General features: G+C 39.4%; 1 protein-coding gene across 3 annotated transcripts in view; it reads left to right on the top strand.

Moving 5' to 3' along the window:
- The window catches only part of Apool (apolipoprotein O-like), a 61,404-nt gene extending 52,774 nt beyond the window's left edge, over nucleotides 1–8,630 (top strand). For 2 of the 3 annotated variants that reach the window (NM_026565.3, NM_001313733.1), the window contains exons 7-9: nucleotides 32–145; nucleotides 337–445; nucleotides 8,069–8,630. In NM_026565.3, the coding sequence (NP_080841.1) occupies nucleotides 32–145; nucleotides 337–445; nucleotides 8,069–8,157 (312 nt within the window). In that variant the 3' untranslated portion in view covers nucleotides 8,158–8,630. The remainder of the gene's footprint in view (nucleotides 1–31; nucleotides 146–336; nucleotides 446–8,068) is intronic. The other variant, NM_001313734.1, reaches the window with a different exon arrangement.
- The last annotated feature ends 10,536 nt before the right edge of the window (nucleotides 8,631–19,166 follow it).

Consider the following 19,166-nt stretch of genomic DNA (forward strand, 5'->3'; position numbering starts at 1 on the left):
CATGCTATTTGACTCACTTTTTCTTTGTTAGATAACTGGGAAAAAGGCATATGCTACAAGCCAGCAAATTTTTCAAGCCATTAAGTCATTGTGGACACAAAAAAGTGAAAACGAATCACTCCCTGAACCAAAGGAAGAAAGCAAGGTAGAGTTTAAATAAACAAGAAGCGTGTCATTGAAGCTTTGAGTAAGCACTGGCTCATAACTGATGCTCCAGAGAGGTCAGAGATAAAATGGAAACAATGAAAGACTCACAGGAACTTGGTATAGCCTAAGTTTACATTCTTTTAGTAAAATGATTGACCTCTAAAGAAAATATCTCTTTTTAATAAACAGGAAGGAAGGTCTGATGAAATCCATGCCAGCTTGCCTGACCTGAAACATTCAGTGTCTTTGCCAAAAGAACTTGCCTCTGCAACAGTGATTAAATCAGAATCTACCTCAGGTTTGTTTGGAAATTTTAATTTTGTTTTACTTTTACTAAATAATTTTAAAAGCATTGTAGTTGATGCTTTGAACTTATGTTTTCCCAAATGTTTTTCTCTCTCATGTGTATGGTTTGAATTTCATTTTTGCTTATGAGGGATCTAGATTCCTGAGATTGTTCTTTTTAAATCACCACATAGCTATAATCCATGTCTTCATGTGTGCAGGTCCAGTACGGTCAGTATGATGGAGTGAAGCATTTAATATCACTTTATAAATGTAAGTTATTCTATCAGAAGGAGGAAAGTGTAGCTTTCAGGATTCTGTCAGCTGACAGGTATGAGCCACTCCTGCATAAAGCATCCCAGCTTCCATCTCTCATGCTATTTACCTGTCAGTCTCCTGTCAGTCTTAGTTTCCACTACCTGGGCTTTTATTAAATTCGAGTACCAGGAGAAATTGCAGCTTTATGTAATACATGCAACACTATTACAACTTTCCTAGGAATTCAGTATTGGCAATCAATACTCTGTGGGACCCACAAGTGAAACTTACTCTTTAAAAAAAAAATCCTACCATGATCAAAAAGAATAGAGCTAAATGTTTAAAACCACTTTAGCAGTCTATTCACATAATCCAGTCTGTCTCAGATTTGCATAGCTGCCTTATTGCAAAGCAAGTATGCTGCATTCACAGATGGAAAGGTGGAAATGCTCCTGTTATCTATCCTTTATAAAGCATGCACTGTGATAATAGATTAGTTATGAGTTTTGTTATTCAACCAGCAGTACAAAGCAAAACTAAATCCCACCTCTGATGTATTGGTAATTATTCCCATTTCATAATGAAACACTCCAAAGTTTAAACTGCTTCTTTCAAATCAGAACTTATCAGTAGCAGAGTTGTATTTCTAGCTCATCTTCCTAATGCCTTCCTCTTCCCACTGTATATAGTTCTTCTAATTGAAAACCAGAAATGAGTCTCTAATTTCCTCTTCCTCCTACTACCCTCTCAATCTCCATCTGGTAGTAGGGCATGGTGCTCATGCCTGTAATTCAAGCAGTTGGGAAGCTGAAAGAGAAGGCTTGTGCACTGAAGGCCAGTGTGGGCTCTTACTTATTTAGTGAGTTTCTAGACTAGCTTGGGATATATACTAAGATCCTGTCTCAAAAGAGCAAGATAGTAATAACAGTAATATTAGTCCAAGAAAAGCCGTCACCAAATAGCAAAACCTTAGGAGGCAAAGGAGATGATCAGGATTAGATGAGGAGATAAAGGTGGAGTTATAGGAGACAGAAGAATGCCTTTATGAGAACCTGGCCATGCTCGATCTTTCCTGCTCTTGAATGAAAGCAAAGTAGTCTATGGTATTCAGAACATTTTTCTTAAGTTGAACATGATGGCTAAGGGACATTAATTGAATTAAGATCCTTAAGAGATTTTTGGTACCATCTTGATTGATACTGCTAACTAAAGAGCAATTGAACATAGAGTGATTGCATTCTTCTGTCTCCTAAGCAGTTGAGGTCTTGTATGGTAGAGAAGAGAATGAAAAATGTTGTCAGGGCACTTTATAGGGTACAAATTCCATTCACAAGGACTCTACCTTCATCACCTCATCTAATCCTGATTACCCTCCCTTACCTCCGAATACCATCATAACATTGGTGGTTGGGGCTTTAGTGTGACAATGTAGTTTTGAGTGTTGTCTCACCCTTACAACTTATCACTTTTACATTTCAGATGTAATTACAAGTTCCATGTCATGGGAAACAGTAGTGATTATGATCACAGGTTTTAGGAGAAGAGCTGAAGCTGAATACCACACTCAGTATTGGAATAGTTCTGTTACCTGGTGCAAGATGCCCATCACTATAGATTTATTTCCCCATCCAGAAGAAAGAAAATAAGAGTTCTCACATGTTTGCTCTTAGGGTTAAGTCTCAATCTCTCAGTCTCCCAGTCTTTCTCTTTCTGTCTCTCTCTGTGTCTCTGTCTCTCTCTCTGTCTCTCTCTGTGTCTCTCTGTCTCTCTCTGTCTCTCTCTCTGTCTCTCCGCCTCTCTCTCTGTCACCCCCCCCATGCACTCAGGCAAACACACATCTCCCCTGACAGAGTCTCAATATGCATTCCACACTATCCTTGAACTGCTGCCTGTCCTCCTGCCTTATAATACAGTCTCTTGAGTGCTGAGTGAGGCCTGAACCTGAAAGATTATCAGAAAAGTTCCACAGAAAATTCTGGGCATTCCACGTTTTAAGAATTTCAGAAGATTGGAGTTATAAAGATAGGAGGACCTTTCCAATCTAGGAAATTAGAGTGAAGCAAGTCTTAAATCAGATGGTGGACAAGAGTATAAATCCAGGGAGTAAGGAGAGGTGTTAGAGGACTTAGGAAATTTATGTACACTGTTAAGCAAATCTGAAAGCAGAAGACACATAAAACTATTTCTCCCATCCCTACTAATAGTTCTGCTTAATAGTTTCTTAGATGAATGGCCAGTGGCAGATTGCCCTTATCCCAGTGGATAACCCTACAGCCATGCCCATTCAGGCAGCATTAACTGGCTTTATTGAATTATTTAAAAGCGAATAGAGACAGAGATAGAGGGAGAAGGAGAGAAGACTCAAAGTGGGAAGGAAGTAATATCAGTAGAGGGGCCAGGAGAAGGTGAAGCGAGGGAGTGGGAAGTGGATATGATTAGGACTCATTGTCTACATTGATGAAGGTTAGTGATTGGTTTCTTATATTCCAGTAGATGGCCACAGACACATGCATGTATGGGCAACAGTTACAGGATATAATAGTGTTTTATCAAAAATAAATAAAAGGGCTGGAGAATGGCTCAGCAGTTCGGAACACTGGTTGCTCTTCCAGTGTACATAGGTTTCCCCAGCATCAATGGCAGCTCATGCCCTCTTCTAGCTGTTGTGGATACCAGGCATGTATGTGATGCACAGATATACATGCAGTAAAACATGTACTTTTATAACACTTATAACAACAACAACAATAATAACAAAAATAATAATGAAGTTGGGAAAGGACATATTTGGGAAGATATGGAGGAAGATATGATCATATATCATTGTGTACATAAATGAAATTCTCCCTGCCACTAGATGGAGAGCAATAGCCAACCAGTGGCAACTGAGAAGGATAAAATCTGTTTTCTCCTGGGACAAGCCTCATGACAACTTTTCTAATCCCTTGGAGTCAGCCGTAAACATGTGGACATATTAGCAATAATGGATTATGCTGTGTGTGTGTGTGTGTGTGTGTGTATGTGTATGTATGTATGTATTTCTGAAGTTTAATAAGAGTAATTGCCTTCCTAGAGTGTCTTTAGATTTCTGTGTCTATTTAAACCAGAACTTTTTAAAATTTACATTCCAGCCATTACCCACCCTTCCCAGTTCCCCCTCCCACAGTTCCTCATCCCATTCCCATGCCTCCTTGCCTCTGAGAGGGTGCTTCCCCCACCCCCCACCTGACCTCCCCTGCCTGGGGCCTCAAGTCTCTCAAGGATTAAGAGCAACTTTTCCCTTTAAGGCCAGACCAGGCAGCCCTCTGATGTTAGACTGCTGGTCTCAAGTGGAGGGGTGGGGTTACTAACCCATAGTCAAAATTTCTGACTCAGAATTGTACCTGTCTAAAAGAACCGCAGGGAAAGAAATGGAGAAGAGACTGTGGGAAAGGAGGTCCAGTGACCGGCCCAACTTGGGCTCCATCTCATGGGGGCCGGGGATGGGCACCAAGGCCTGACATTATTACTGATGCTATGATGCGCTTACAGCAGGATCCAGAACTTATATAGCCACAATTTTCACTCAGAGAAGACAGAAAATCTGTGTCTGTATATCTGTGTGTATGTAATACAGAAGTCATGAATTGAGAGGAAGGCATTAGAGAGGAAAGAGTGGAAATGATGGAAACGTAGTACTTATATATGAAATGCTCAAAAGATAAAAAGTTGAGTAAACAAAATTCTCAAAAATAAAGAAAACTTTAAAGAAACGTTCAAAGAATTTAAAAAAATGTCAGAAACCCTTTTTATGTTGTTGAGCAGTGGCTGCCACCAGGTGGCAGTGAAGCTGCGTTTGAGAACCGTGGACAAGCACAAAACTAGCATTTCTTTACCAAGTTTTTTTAGACTCTTTTAAGAGGGTTTTCTAATTTAAAACTAAGTACATACTATTACATTATTATATATATTTAAATAAATTTAATATCTACTGTAATTTTCAAGTAGTTACAGTTGAAAATATCTTAGGATGATCTATAAGGTGATATGAAAACACCTGTGATTTCTGTTGGCAATAAAACTGTAAACATAGTACTCTGAAGGTTTGACACCTAGATTTATGACTGAATAAAATTTCCATTTTTAGAGATTAGTAGCAGTATACACAACTTTTCTTAATCTTACTTGATACATCATGAATTCTACCATAAACCTCTGAAGTGACCTCAGATTAAAATTTCCTATTGTATGGATAACAGTATTAATATCATGGATAGTGTTTATGGCCTGATTAAGACTTTGGTCCTACTTTGCCCCTTCTTAGAATTGGGAACAAAACACCCATGGAAGGAGTTACAGAGACAAAGTTTGGAGCTGAGACAAAAGGATGGACCATCTAGAGACTACCATATCCGGGGATCCATCCCATAATCAGCCGCCAAATGCAGACACCATTGCATACACTAGCAAGATTTTGCTGAAAGGACCCTGATATAGCTGTCTCTTGTGAGACTATGCCGGGGCCTAGCAAACACAGAAGTGGATGCTCACAGTCCACTGGATGGATCACAGGGCCCCCAATGGAGGAGCTAGAGAAAGTACCCAAGGAGCTGCAGGGATCTGCAACCCTATAGGTGGAACAACAATATGAACTAACCAGTACCATTCGGAGCTCGTGTCTCTAGCTATGTATGTATCAGAAGATGTTCTAGTCGGCCATCAGTGGAAAGAGAGGCCCATGGGTCTTGCAAACTTTATATCCCTCAGTACAGGGGAATGCCAGGGCCAAGAAGTGGGAGTGGGTGGGTAGGGGAGTGGGGGGGGTATGGGGACTTTTGGGATAGCATTGGAAATGTAAATGAGGAAAATACCTAATTAAAAAAAATTTTAAAAAAAGACTTTGGTCCTGATACCATATGTGTATCACACTTTATAAAGTAGAAAATATTCTAAAAATTATAAATCATTATGTTCAAGTTTTCTCCTTTGTTTTAATAATAAAACTGAAAATAAATTCTTCTGTGGGAAAATGTATGGCTCCCCAAAATTATAAATCATTTAAAAATAATTCAGATATTGAAAACAATTTAAAGATAAAAACAATTGATGCATGTACTCTACAGAGGCTAGAAAATGTAACCTGTAATTGTTGACTAAATGACTGCTTGCGATATCTTAAGACAAGTTAGCCTAACCCCTAACCTTTTCTAAGTAAGCTTCCTTTTCTAAACAACAAAAGTGTCTTTACTATTTGGTTGTTATTTGCCTACTTATTATGAACAAAGTAGTATATGCATCATACTGAACCCATTAGCTTACCTAATGCTAAAAGAAAGTATGTGATTTTGTTACTATTCTAACGTCCATTTTCAGAAAATCCAGATCTCTGAAGGAATTGGGCATGCCTATATTCAGTCTGGCTCCCCCAGTTAGCAGTTGAGTGGTATTAGTCAAATTAATCTCTCTAAATTAATTAATAAATTAACCTCCTTATCTGTCAAATGTGAATAATGAAGGCGTGCATTGCTTAATGGCAGGGATAAGTTCTGGTGACTGTGCCATTAGATGATTTCACACTTGTGGAAACCCCACTGTGTGTACACAAACTAGTTAGCATAGGTCAGCGGGCAGTGTGGCTTATTTCATCAACGTAATCCCAAACATGTGTGGCATATTGAGCTACATCTTTTCAGGTACATAATTAACTTGTCAAGGTTACTACTAAGTCATATTACCAAATCTAGGAATCAGTTGTCAATCTCAAGTACATGAAATCCATCAATAACCATGAATACAGATTAAACTGCCCCATTCCCCCTTGGCCTCTAAGGTATCACTTCCTCTTGGTTCTTCTTCATATCTCTGTCTTAATCTTAACCTGAAAAGATTACAATATTCCAAACAGATGTGAGCTGGGAATTGAACCGGGGTTCTCTGAAAGAGCAGTGCTCTTAACTGCGGAGCCATCTCTCCAGCCATTATTGCATATTCTTGAACATTAGTAGTTCATCAATAACCCTGTATGAATACCCAGTCTCTGCCAGAAGATCCTGCAGTCACCTAGGACTGACACTCAGCTCGGATGCTTCTTCCTTGCCTGAACTTCCTAGGATGCCAAAAACTTTTATTCAAAACAAAAAAGTCTGAGCTAGGGGCTGCAACTAGGGGCTGGAGCTAGGGGCTGGATGGTGTGGTCATGCTAGCCTTGCATTTAAGATGCTTCTGCCTCCTTGTTCCTGAGATATGGGCACACAGGATGGTTCTTATACAACCCTTCCATAGCACAATCACACCATACTGACAAGACCCACTTTCATAGCAGTTCCCCCACTGGACAATGACTGCTGTGAGGCTTTGGGTTGCCCTCATGTGTTCATTAGTTGTTTTCAAAGTTTGACAGAGCCGGAATTATTTAGAAAGAGGAACTCTCAACTGAGAAATTGCCTCCATCTGACTGGCCTGCAGGTACTTACCTGGCTTTACATAATGCTGCCTTGCTCCATGGTTTTAAATGCTATCTAGTCTGGAACTGTAATAAACCAGTTGAGACGTCTTGGGAACTGTACTGACACAGTTCTAGCTGACTACCCAATATTTCTACTCATATGTTGAGTAAGTAATTCAGATTCCACACATCTAAAATTTAACATTTTATCCTGTCTCAGTAACTGTCAGCTCCATTCTTCTAGTTTCTCAAGTTAAACAGTCAGTCTCTTTAGGAAATTCTGTTTATTTTACCTTCAGAATTATTCATAGTATAGTTCTTTCTTATAGTTCTCACAGCTGTCAAATGAAGCCCTCAGCATATCAGGAACTAATGCATTGGCTTCGTATCTGCTACCCTTACTTCTATGTTTGTTCCTCAATGGTCTCTCTTACTTGGGCAAAAGTTATCTTATTAAGCACAGCTATGTCACACATCTACTTAAAAAATGCCTTTCAACTTAAACTAAAAGGCTAGATCTTAACTGTGACTCTAAACCAGCCTGCTGTCCTCTCCTGTCACTCATTGACACCCATTTGTATTCCAGCCATATTGGATCGGGTCCTCACACGTGTGGTCAGCTCATCCTAGAAGCCATTTCCCATGGATAACTATCTACAGAACACACGTCTGCATCTTCCTCAGTTCTTTCCTCAGATATCACCTTTCTAGGAACCTTTTCTAAGCCACCTTATTTAAACTTGGAAATTGCCAAGACACTTTATGTGTCTGTCCCTCCATGATTTCCTATACGGTGCAGCACATAACTGTCTTAGGATGTGCTATGTATTTCTACTTGCCTTGTTTTCAATTTCACCCATGTTAGGCTCATAGTGAGAGATTTTATGTTTTGTCTACTGCTATATTCCCAATACAAAATATAAATATCTTCTTTTTCACTTTCATACTTTATAGGTACTACACAGTTCATTCCTGACCCCAAGCTCATGGATCATGGGCAGTCTCATCCAGATGATAAAGATATGTACAGCACTAGAAGCTGAACTAGTTTGCAGAGGGAGCCTGCATAGAGAACTGCAAGATGTACCAAGTTGCAAACAATGGTGAAAAATCACATAATGAACGGGTAACTGACAAAATGTGACTTGAAATTTTTCCACGACATTTTCAAATAAACAGTTTGGCCAATGATACAAGTGGTAAAATCATAAATTAATGAATGCAACATAAATATTATTAGGTGATTGATGTGGGAACTGAGGTAGAAATGCTAGAAGTACATTTCATGACTTGTAATAGAATTTATTAGAAAGCAAAATGAAGTGAAGATATGTCCGTAAGACTGAATTCTATAAACATGCATATGTATGTATGTACGTATGTATGTATGTATGTATGTGTCTGCTTCAGTTTTCCCAATTATTGCCAGTTAACTTACAATGGGGGTAGACGAATGAGTTTTTCACTTGACTTTTTTTTTTTTAGAGCTAGAATAAATTATCCATATTTTATTGCACACGAGCTTTGTTTATTTATTTTGACTACTCTTAAATGCTTGAAAACATCTGTTCAAATGGGATCACTAGGATACTATGTGATGCTAGTACTCAGTCGCAATTTTGCTACTGATTCCTGGGTGTTGTGTTTCTCTGCTTCACTCTGCTTGGGCCTTTAATCCCATCAAACTTGCCTGTTTTCGATTCCATAGAACAAAAATGTCCAATTCTTAGGTACAATCATTCCCACTAGCCATCTATCGTCCTGGTTACTCTTTGCAGTCCTTCTTTGCACCCTTTCCTAAGACTAGTGTTTCTTCTCAGGTCCTGATTTCCATCTTTTCAGGACTGTGTGTCATCCTGTTTAACCTTCAATCTTTGTTTTCTTTTATCACTCAGTTCTCTTCCTCAACTAGTAAATAGATTGACCTTAAAAGAATCAAAAAGTGTAAAACAGGACTAAGCATAACCCAGCCTTTTCCCTCAAGCTGCCTTTTCTTTTGAGCTTCTTCCTAAGATTTCTGCACATCTTTAAAAGGGCATTATATGTAAATGAAGTGAAGTAATTGATTATCAATAATGTTTTAACAAGCATTACAACCAATAGTTATTTAGGAGACAGGTAAGTATTGTTAGAACATTAAGGATGTTTCAAACCTAACACACTGCCTGGAGTATTTTACATTGCCCCCCCCCCCATTTTTTGCTGCTTTAGTTACTGACATGTTGATGAGCTCAGACCTTGTTTTCTACTTTACTGTCAATTACATTTCATAACCAGATAAATGCAAGGCTGGAGAAATAGTACAGCAAGTCAATGTGCTTTCTCCGAAGCCTGATGACCCAAGTTAGAGCCCTCAGACTCACGGGAGAGCTAAATCTTGCAGGTTATCCTGTGGCCTGCATACAAAGGCAATGGCATGCTCCTGTGCATACACACAAACATGTGCATACATGAGAAATGTTTTAACTAAACATATTCCCTTCATTCTACCATGCTTTCTCCAATATCTCAAAAGAAAACATAATACAAATAGAAAAAGTACAAGTGAAGGAAGATTGTTTAATGAAAAATAGAACATTGTTTGTTGAGATACATAGTAGTAGGCACACTGCATAATTTGTAGGAAATTTGTGTGAGCTTTGGAAGACTATAATCTAAAAGCATCCCATCCATGTTCAGGTTCTAACTCCTATTCAAGGATCTATAGTCCATTGATTGATTGGTGCTGTCATAAGGAGATTCACTCTCTCTTGAGCCCATGGCCCGTGGTAGATTACCCAGGGCCCACTGGATTGCCTATACCCATATAAGAAATTAAGACTCATATAAGAATTAAGTAGACTCTTAGCCATTCTGACTGGTGTGAAGTGGAATCTCAAGGTTGTTTTGATTTGCATTTCCCTGATGATTAAGGATGTTGAACATTTTTTCAGGTGCTTCTCAGCCATTCAGTATTCCTCAGTTGAGAATTCTGTGTTTAGCTCTGTACCCCATTTTTAAATTTTTTTATTAGGTATTTTCCTCATTTACATTTCCAGTGATATCCCAAAAGTCCCCCATATCCTCCCCGCCACTCCCCTACCCACCCACTCCCACTTTTTGGCCCTGGCATTCCCCTGTACTGGGGCATATAAAGTTTGCATATTCAGTGGGCCTCTCTTTCCAGTGAAGGTCATCTTTTGATACATATGCAGCTAGAGTCAAGAGCTCCAGGGTACTGGTTAATTCATAATGTTGTTCCACCTATAGGGTTGCAGATCCCTTTAGCTCCTTGGGTACTTTCTCTAGCTCCTCCATTGGGGGCCCTGTGATCCATCCAATAACTGACTGTGAGCATCCACTTCTGTGTTTGCTAGGCCTCAGCATAGCCTCACAAGAGACAGCTATATCAGGGTCCTTTCAGCAAACTCTTGCTAGTGTATGGAATGGTGTCAGCGTTTGGAGGCTGATTATGAGATGGAACCCTGGATATGGAAATCTCTAGATGGTCCATCCTTTTGTCTCAGCTCCAAACTTTGTCCCTGTAACTCCTTCCATGGGTGTTCTGTTCCCAATTCTAAGAAGGGGCAAAGTGTCTACACTTTGGTCTTCTTTCTTCTTGAGTTTCATGTGTTTTGCAAATTGTAACTTATATCTTGGGTATCCTAAGTTTCTGGGCTAATATCCACTTATCAGTGAGTACATATCATTTGAGTTCTTTTGTGATTGGGTTACCTCACTCAGGATAATGCCCTCCAGGTCCAACCATTTGCCTAGGAATTTCATAAATTCATTCTTTTAATAGCTGAGTAGTACTCCATTGTGTAAATGTACCACATATTTGTATCCATTCCTCTGTTGAGGGGCATCTGGGTTCTTACCAGCTTCTGGCTATTATAAATAAGGCTGCTATGAACATAGTGGAGCATGTGTCCTTCTTACTGGTTGGGATATCTTCTGGATATATGCCCAGGAGAGGTATTGCTGGATCCTCCGGTAGTACTATGTCCAATTTTCTGAGGAACCGCCAGACTGATTTCCAGAGTGGTTGTACAAGCTTGCAATCCCACCAACAATGGAGGAGTGTTCCTCTTTCTCCACATCTTCGCCAGCATCTGCTGTCACCTGAATTTTTGATCTTAGCCATTCTGACTGGTGTGAGGTGGAATCTCAGGGTTGTTTTGATTTGCATTTCCCTGATGATTAAGGATACTGAAACATTTTTTCAGGTGTTTCTCAGCCACTCAGTATTCCTCAGGTGAGAATTCTTTGTTTAGCTCTGAGCCCCATTTTTTAAAGGAGTTATTTGATTTTCTGGAGTCCACCTTCTTGAGTACTTTATATATATTGGATATTAGTCCCCTATCTGATTTAGGATAGGTAAAGATCCTTTCCCAATCTGTTGGTGGCCTTTTTGTCTTGTTGACGGTGTTTCTGCCTTACAGAAGCTTTGCAGTTTCATGAGGTCCCATTTGTTAATTCTCGATCTTACAGCACAAGCCATTGCTGTTCTATTCAGGAATTTTTACCCTGTGATCATATCTTCGAGGCTTTTCCCCACGTTCTCCTTTATAAGTATCACTGTCTCTGGTTTTATGTGGAGCTCCTTGATCCACTTAGATTTGACCTTAACAAGGAGATAGGAATGGGTCAATTTGCATTCTTCTACATGATAACCACCAGTTGTGCCAGCACCATTTGTTGAAAATGCTGTCTTTTTTCCACTGGATGGTTTTAGCTCCCTTGTCGAAGATCAAGTGACCATGGGTGTGTGGGTTCATTTCTGGGTCTTCAATTCTCTTCCATTGGTCTACTTGTCTGTCGCTATACCAGTACCATGCAGTTTTAATCACAATTGCTCTGTAGTACAGCTTTACGTCAGGCATTGTGATTCCACCAGAGGTTCTTTTATCCTTGAGAAGAGTTTTTGCTATCCTAGGTTTTTGTTATTCCAGATGAATTTGCAGATTGCTCTTTCTAATTCGTTGAAGAATTGAGTTGGAATTTTGATAGGGATTGCATTGAATCTGTAGATTGCTTTTGGCAAGATAGCCAATTTTACAATGTTGATCCTGACAATCCATGAGCATGGGAGATCTTTCCATCCTCTGAGATCTTCTTTAATTTCTTTCTTCAGAGACTTGAAGTTCTTTTCATACAGATCTTTCACTTCCTTAGTTAGAGTCACGCCGAGATATTTTATATTATTTGTGACTATTGAGAAGGGTGTTGTTTCCCTAATTTCTTTCTCAGCCTGTTTATTCTTTGTGTAGAGAAAGGCCATTGACTTGTTTGAGTTAATTTTATATCCAGCTACTTCACCAAAGCTGTTTATCAGGTTTAGGAGTTCTCTGGTGGAATTTTTAGGGTCACTTATATATACTATCATATCATCTGCAAAAAGTGATATTTTGACTTCTTCTTTTCCAATTTGTATCCCCTTGATCTCCTTTTGTTGTCGAATTGCTCTGGCTAGAACTTCAAGTACAATGTTGAATAGGTAGGGAGAAAGTGGGCAGCCTTGTCTAGTCCCTGATTTTAGTGGGATTGCTTCCAGCTTCTCACCATTTACTTTAATGTTGGCTACTGGTTTGCTGTAGATTGCTTTTATCATGTTTAGGTATGGGCCTTCAATTCATGATCTTTCCAAGACTTTTATCATGAATGGGTGTTGGATTTTGTCGAATGCTTTCTGCGTCTAAGGAGATGATCATGTGGTTTTTATCTTTGAGTTTGTTTATATAATGGATTATGTTGATGGATTTCCGTATATTAAACCATCCCTGTAATCCCGGAGTAAAACCTACTTGGTCAGGATGGATGATTGTTTTAATGTGTTCTTGGATTCGGTTAGTTAGAACTTTATTGAGGATTTTTTCATCGATATTCATAAGGGAAATTGGTCTGAAGTTCTCTATCTTTGTTGGATCTTTCTGTGGTTTAGGTATCAGAGTAATTGTGGCTTCATAGAATGAGTTGGGTAGAGTACCTTCTACTTCTATTTCGTGGAATAGTTTGTGAAGAACTGGAATTAGGTCTTCTTTGAAGGTCTGATAGAACTCTGCACTAAACCTATCTGGTCCTGGGCTTTTTTTGGTTGGGAGACTATTAATGACTGCTTCTATTTCTTTTTTTTTTTTTTTTAATTTTAATGTATACATTTTATTTTTTATTTTATTTATTTATTTTTATTTTATTTGTAATTCACTTTTTTACACTCCAAATTCCATTCCCTGCCCCTCCCCATCCACCCTCTGACTGCTCCACATCCCACACCTTCTCCCCACCCCACCCCATCTCCATGTGGATGTCCCTTCCCCCAACTCCACCTGACCTCTAAACTCCCTGGGGTCTCCAGTCTCTTGAGCGTTAGGTGCATCATCTCTGAATGAATACAGACCTGGATGTCCTCTGCTGTATGTGTGTTGGGGGCCTCATATCAGCTGGTGTATACTGCCTGTTTGGTGGTCCAGTGTTTGAAAGATCTCAGGGGTTCAGATTAATTCAGACTGCTGGCCCTCCTACAAAATCTCCCTTCTCCTCAGTTTCTTTCATCTTTCCCTAATTCAACAACAGGGCTCAGCTGCTTCTGTCCATTGGTTGGGTGCAAATAAGTGCATCTGACTCTTTCAGCTGCTTGTTGGGTCTTTCGGGGGCAGTCATGATAGATCCCTTTTTGTGAGCATTCCATAGCCTCAGTAATAGTGTCAGGTCTTGGGACCTCTCTTTGAGCTGGATCCCACTTTGGGCCTGTAGCTGGACCTTCTTTTCCTCAGGCTTCTCTCCATTTTCTTTTTTTTTTTTTTCCATTTTTTATTAGGTATTTAGCTCATTTACATTTCCAATGCTATACCAAAAGTCCCCCATATCCACCCACCCCCACTCCCCTGCCCACCCACTCCCCCTTTTTGGCCCTGGTGTTCCCCTGTACTGGGGCATATAAAGTTTGCAAGTCCAATGGGCCTCTCTTTCCAGTGATGGCCGACTAGGCCATCTTTTGATATATATGCAGCTAGAGTCAAGAGCTCCGGGGTACTGGTTAGTTCATAATGTTGTTCCACCTATAGGGTTGCAGATCCCTTTAGCTCCTTGGCTACTTTCTCTAGCTCCTCCAATGGGAGCCCTATGATCCATCCAATAGCTGACTGTGAGCATCCACTTCTGTGTTTGCTAGGCCCCGGCATAGTCTCACAAGAGACAGCTACATCTGGGTCCTTTCAATAAAATCTTGCTAGTGTATGCAATGGTGTCAGCGTTTGGATGCTGATTATGGGGTGGATCCCTGGATATGGCAGTCTCTACATGGTCCATCCTTTCATCTCAGCTCCAAACTTTGTCTCTGTAACTCCTTCCATGGGTGTTTTGTTCCCAAATCTAAGGAGGGGCATAGTGTCCACACTTCAGTCTTCATTCTTCTTGAGTTTCATGTGTTTAGCAAATTATATCTTATATCTTGGGTATCCTAGGTTTGGGGCTAATATCCACTTATCAGTGAGTACATATTGTGTGAGTTTCTTTGTGAATGTGTTACCTCACTCAGGATGATGCCCTCCAGGTCCATCCATTTGGCTAGGAATTTCATAAATTCATTCTTTTTAATAGCTGAGTAGTACTCCATTGTGTAGATGTACCACATTTTCTGTATCCATTCCTCTGTTGAGGGGCATCTAGGTTCTTTCCAGCTTCTGGCTATTATAAATAAGGCTGCTATGAACATAGTGGAGCATGTGTTTTTCGTACCAGTTGGGGCATCTTCTGGATATATGCCCAGGAGAGGTATTGCTGGATCCTCCGGTAGTACTATGTCCAATTTTCAGAGGAACCGCCAGACTGATTTCCAGAGTGGTTGTACAAGCCTGCACTCCCACCAACAATGGAGGAGTGTTCCTCTTTCTCCACATCCACGCCAGCATCTGCTGTCACCTGAATTTTTGATCTTAGCCATTCTGACTGGTGTGAAGTGGAATCTCAGGGTTGTTTAGGGGATATGGGACTGTTTAGAGCATTAACTTGATCCTGATTTAACTTTGGTACCTGGTATCTGTCTAGAAATTTGTCCATTTCGTCCAAGTTTTCCAGTTTTGTTGAGTATAGCCTTTTGTAGAAGGATCTGATGGTGTTTTGGATTTCTTCAGGATCTGTTGTTATGTCTCCCTTTTCATTTCTGATTTTGTTAATTAAGATGCTTTCCCTGTGTCCTCTAGTGAGTCTGGCTAAGGGTTTATCTATCTTGATGATTTTCTCAAAGAATCAGCTTCTCGTTTGGTTGATTCTTTGAATAGTTCTTCTTGTTTCCACTTGGTTGATTTCACCCCTGAGTTTGATTATTTCCTGCCTTCTACTCCTCTTGGGTGAATTTGCTTCCTTTTTTTCTAGAGCTTTCAGGTGTGTTGTCAAGCTGCTAGTGTGTGCTCTCTCTAGTTTCTTTTTGGAGACACTCAGAGCTATGATTTTCCCTCTTAGAAATGCTTTCATTGTGACCCATAAGTTTGGGTATGTTGTGGCTTCATTTTCATTAAACTCTAAAAAGTCTTTAATTTCTTTCTTTATTTCTTCCTTGACCAAGGTATCATTGAGAAGAGTGTTGTTCATTTTCCACGTGAATGTTGGCTTTCCATTATTTATGTTGTTATTGAAGATCAGCCTTAGTCAATGGTGGTCTGATAGGATGCATGGGACAATTTCAATATTTTTGTATCTGTTGTGGCCTGTTTTGTGACCAATTATATGGTCAATTTTGGAGAAGGTAACATGAGGTTCTGAGAAGAAGGTATATCCTTTTGTTTTAGGATAAAATGTTCTGTAGGTATCTGTTAAGTCCATTTGTTTCATAACTTCTGTTAGTTTCACTGTGTCCCTGTTTAGTTTCTGTTTCCACGATCTGTCCATTGATGAAAGTGGGGTGTTGAAGTCTCCCACTATTATTGTGTGAGGTGCAATGTGTGCTTTGAGCTTTACTAAAGTTTCTTTAATGAATGTGGCTGCCCTTGCATTTGGAGCATAGATATTCAGAATTGATAGTTCCTCCTGGAGGATTTTACCTTTTACCTTTGATGAGTATGAAGTGTCCCTCCTTGTTTTTTTTTTTTTTTTTTTTGATAACTTTGGGAAAGAACCCAGATGTCCCTCAACAGAGGAATGGATAAAGAAAATGTGGTACTTTTACACAATGGAGTACTACTCAGCTATTAAAAACAATTAATTTATGAAATTCTTAGGCAAATGGATGGAGCTGGAGGATATCATCCTGAGTGATGTAACCCAGTTACAAAAGAACTCACTTGATATGCACTCACTGATAAGTGAATATTAGCCCAGAAACTTAGAATACCCAAGATACAATTTGTAAAACAGAAGAAAATCAAGAAGAAGGAAGACCAAGGTGTTGATACTTCATTCCTCCTTAGAATACGGAACAAAATACCCATAGAAGGAGTTACAAAGTTGGAGCTGAGAGCAAAGGATGGATCATCCAGCGACTGTCCCAACTGGGGATCTATCCCATAATCAGCCACCAAACCCAGACACTATTGCATATGCCAGCAAGATTTTGCTGACAGGACCCTGATATAGCTGTCTCTTGTGAGGCTATGCCTGTGCTTGGCAAACACAGAAGTGAATGCTCATAGTCATCTATTGGTTTGAACACAGGGCCCCCAATGGAGGAGCTAGAGAAAGTACACAAGGAACTGAATAGTCTGCAACCCTATAGCTGGAACAACAATATGAACTAACCAGTACCCCCAGAGCTCATGTTTCTAGCTGCATATGTAGCAGAAGATGGCCTAGTCAGCCATCATTGGGAAGAGAGGCCCCTTGTTCTTGCAAACTTTATATGCCCCAGTATAGGGGAACAACAGGGCCAAGAAGTGGGAGTGGGTGGGTAGGGGAGCAGGGCGGGGGGAGGGTATAGGGGCCTTTGAGATAGCATTTGAAATGTAAATGAAGAAAATATCTAATAAAAATTGAAAAAAAAGTATTAAGTAGACTCAGTGATAAATACAAAATAAGAAAGAATAACGTGGCATGAAGTTAGGAGAGAGATTGAGTAGGGAGCACACAAGAAGAGTTGGAGGAAGTGGGAGATGGATGAAGATGGGGATGAAGATGGTCAGAATACATTATAGAGATATGTGGAACACAGCCAACAGCAATAGACATGTTAAACGTGGATGGGAAAAAGCCAGTGGTTACAACCCAACTGAAAGAACTACAGGAAACTAAGGAATGCTGAGAGCTGGAGAAATACTCTTTCCCAGTGAAGAGCACATCAACTGGTTATCCAACACCAAGTGGTCAGACCTGACACCATACATACCAGTAGCATACAGAGACTCAACAGGTTGTACTTATGTATTTAGATGTGTATATATTAATTAATGAAAGAGGCCATAAATTTTGAATAGAGCAAGGAGTGGTATATTGGAGAATTTGAGGGAAGAAAGGAAAGGGTAACTGATATATTACAATCTCAAAATACAAATTAAAAACATAAATTCTAAAAGAATAATATAGTTTTAATTATTTACAACAATATTGAAATTGTAATGACTTAATTTCTTCTCCCCTTTCCTGCCTACAAATCTTCCCATACCCCTCCTTGCTCTCTTTCCAAATAATGGCTTCTTTTGTTATTAATTGTTAAGTAGTCTGTGTATGTGTGTGTATATGTGTATGTATCCATGTCTGTGACTGTTTTTAAATACATAAATATAACTTGCTCAGTCTGTATATCATTTTTAAACCCTAGATTTCATAAGAGCCAAAAGATTCTTATCATCAATTAGAAAGAATTCCTTTAAAACATTGATATTAACATGGTAGTATTGTTTACTTTAAGAAGTAAGGTAGTTTGAAGCCAAATATTGAAAAACTATGATTTGTGAAATACTAAGTCATTTATAGTATCACATGCAAAATTCATGCCAGAACTTAATGATGAAAACTACCTTACAGACTTAGCATCTTCAGGTATTAAATTTCTGTTTTAAGTGAGGCAAATATGCAATTTCAAGATAAAAATCCTAATAGTGTTCCAAATGAAACTGAAATTATGCCATGGTACCATGTTGGCAAAACCTAGGCCCTTGAGCTCCAAAAATCATGTAGCCTTGCTTTTTCGACTTGATACAAAATTTGAAAACAGGTTTCAAGATTTCCAAAAAATAATTTTTTTGTACATTTGCAACTCCATTTTCAGTCAACATAATTGTTACCTGACAGCTTTCAAAAGGAAACCATGGAGCTGAGATTTGATAGTGAACTAAAGGGGAAAAGGTCATGTCTCTTTAGCAGATGTGTAGGCCTTGCTCTCAGACTCCAGGGACCTTCATTTCAACATACCACCATCCATGCTGGTAATTTTTGGTTCCACCTACATTTGTCAACTATTTGTCAACTATTTTGGTTCCATCTACATATGTCAACTAAGAGTGAAGCATTTTAAAAGTAGCATCTAAGTCAAGGTACCTTATGAGCATCTGAGAACTCATGGAGAATTGGAGCTACTTTGATGCATTATGTTTTCAGATACAATGTCAAATACCCAACTAGTTTTATGCTGTCATTTTGAGTTTACTATATAATTAAAGGTTTAATTTTTAAATAAAAAAAAAAGGTAACAATGCCCTGTCTAGCTTCCTCTCGTTTAACCTTTCTTATTTTTTTCTTTTCCATTTTTATTAGGTATTTAGCTCATTTACATTTCCAATGCTATACCAAAAGTCCCCCATAGCCACCCACCCCCACTCCCCTACCCACCCACTCCCCCTTTTTGGCCCTGGCGTTCCCCTGTACTGGGGCATATAAAGTTTGCATGTCCAATGGGCCTCTCTTTCCAGTGATGGCCAACTAGGCCATCTTTTGATACATATGCAGCTAGAGTCAAGAGCTCCAGGGTACTGGTTAGTTCATATTGTTGTTCCACCTATAGGGTTGCAGATCCCTTCAGCTCCTTGAGTACTTTCCCTAGATCCTCCATTGGGGGCCCTGTGATCCATCCAATAGCTGACTGTGAGCATCCACTTCTGTGTTTGCAAGGCCCCGGTATAGTCTATTTCTAAACCAGAACCTA

Source organism: Mus musculus, chromosome X, assembly GCF_000001635.26.
Source record: "Mus musculus strain C57BL/6J chromosome X, GRCm38.p6 C57BL/6J".
Lineage (NCBI taxonomy): Eukaryota > Metazoa > Chordata > Mammalia > Rodentia > Muridae > Mus > Mus musculus.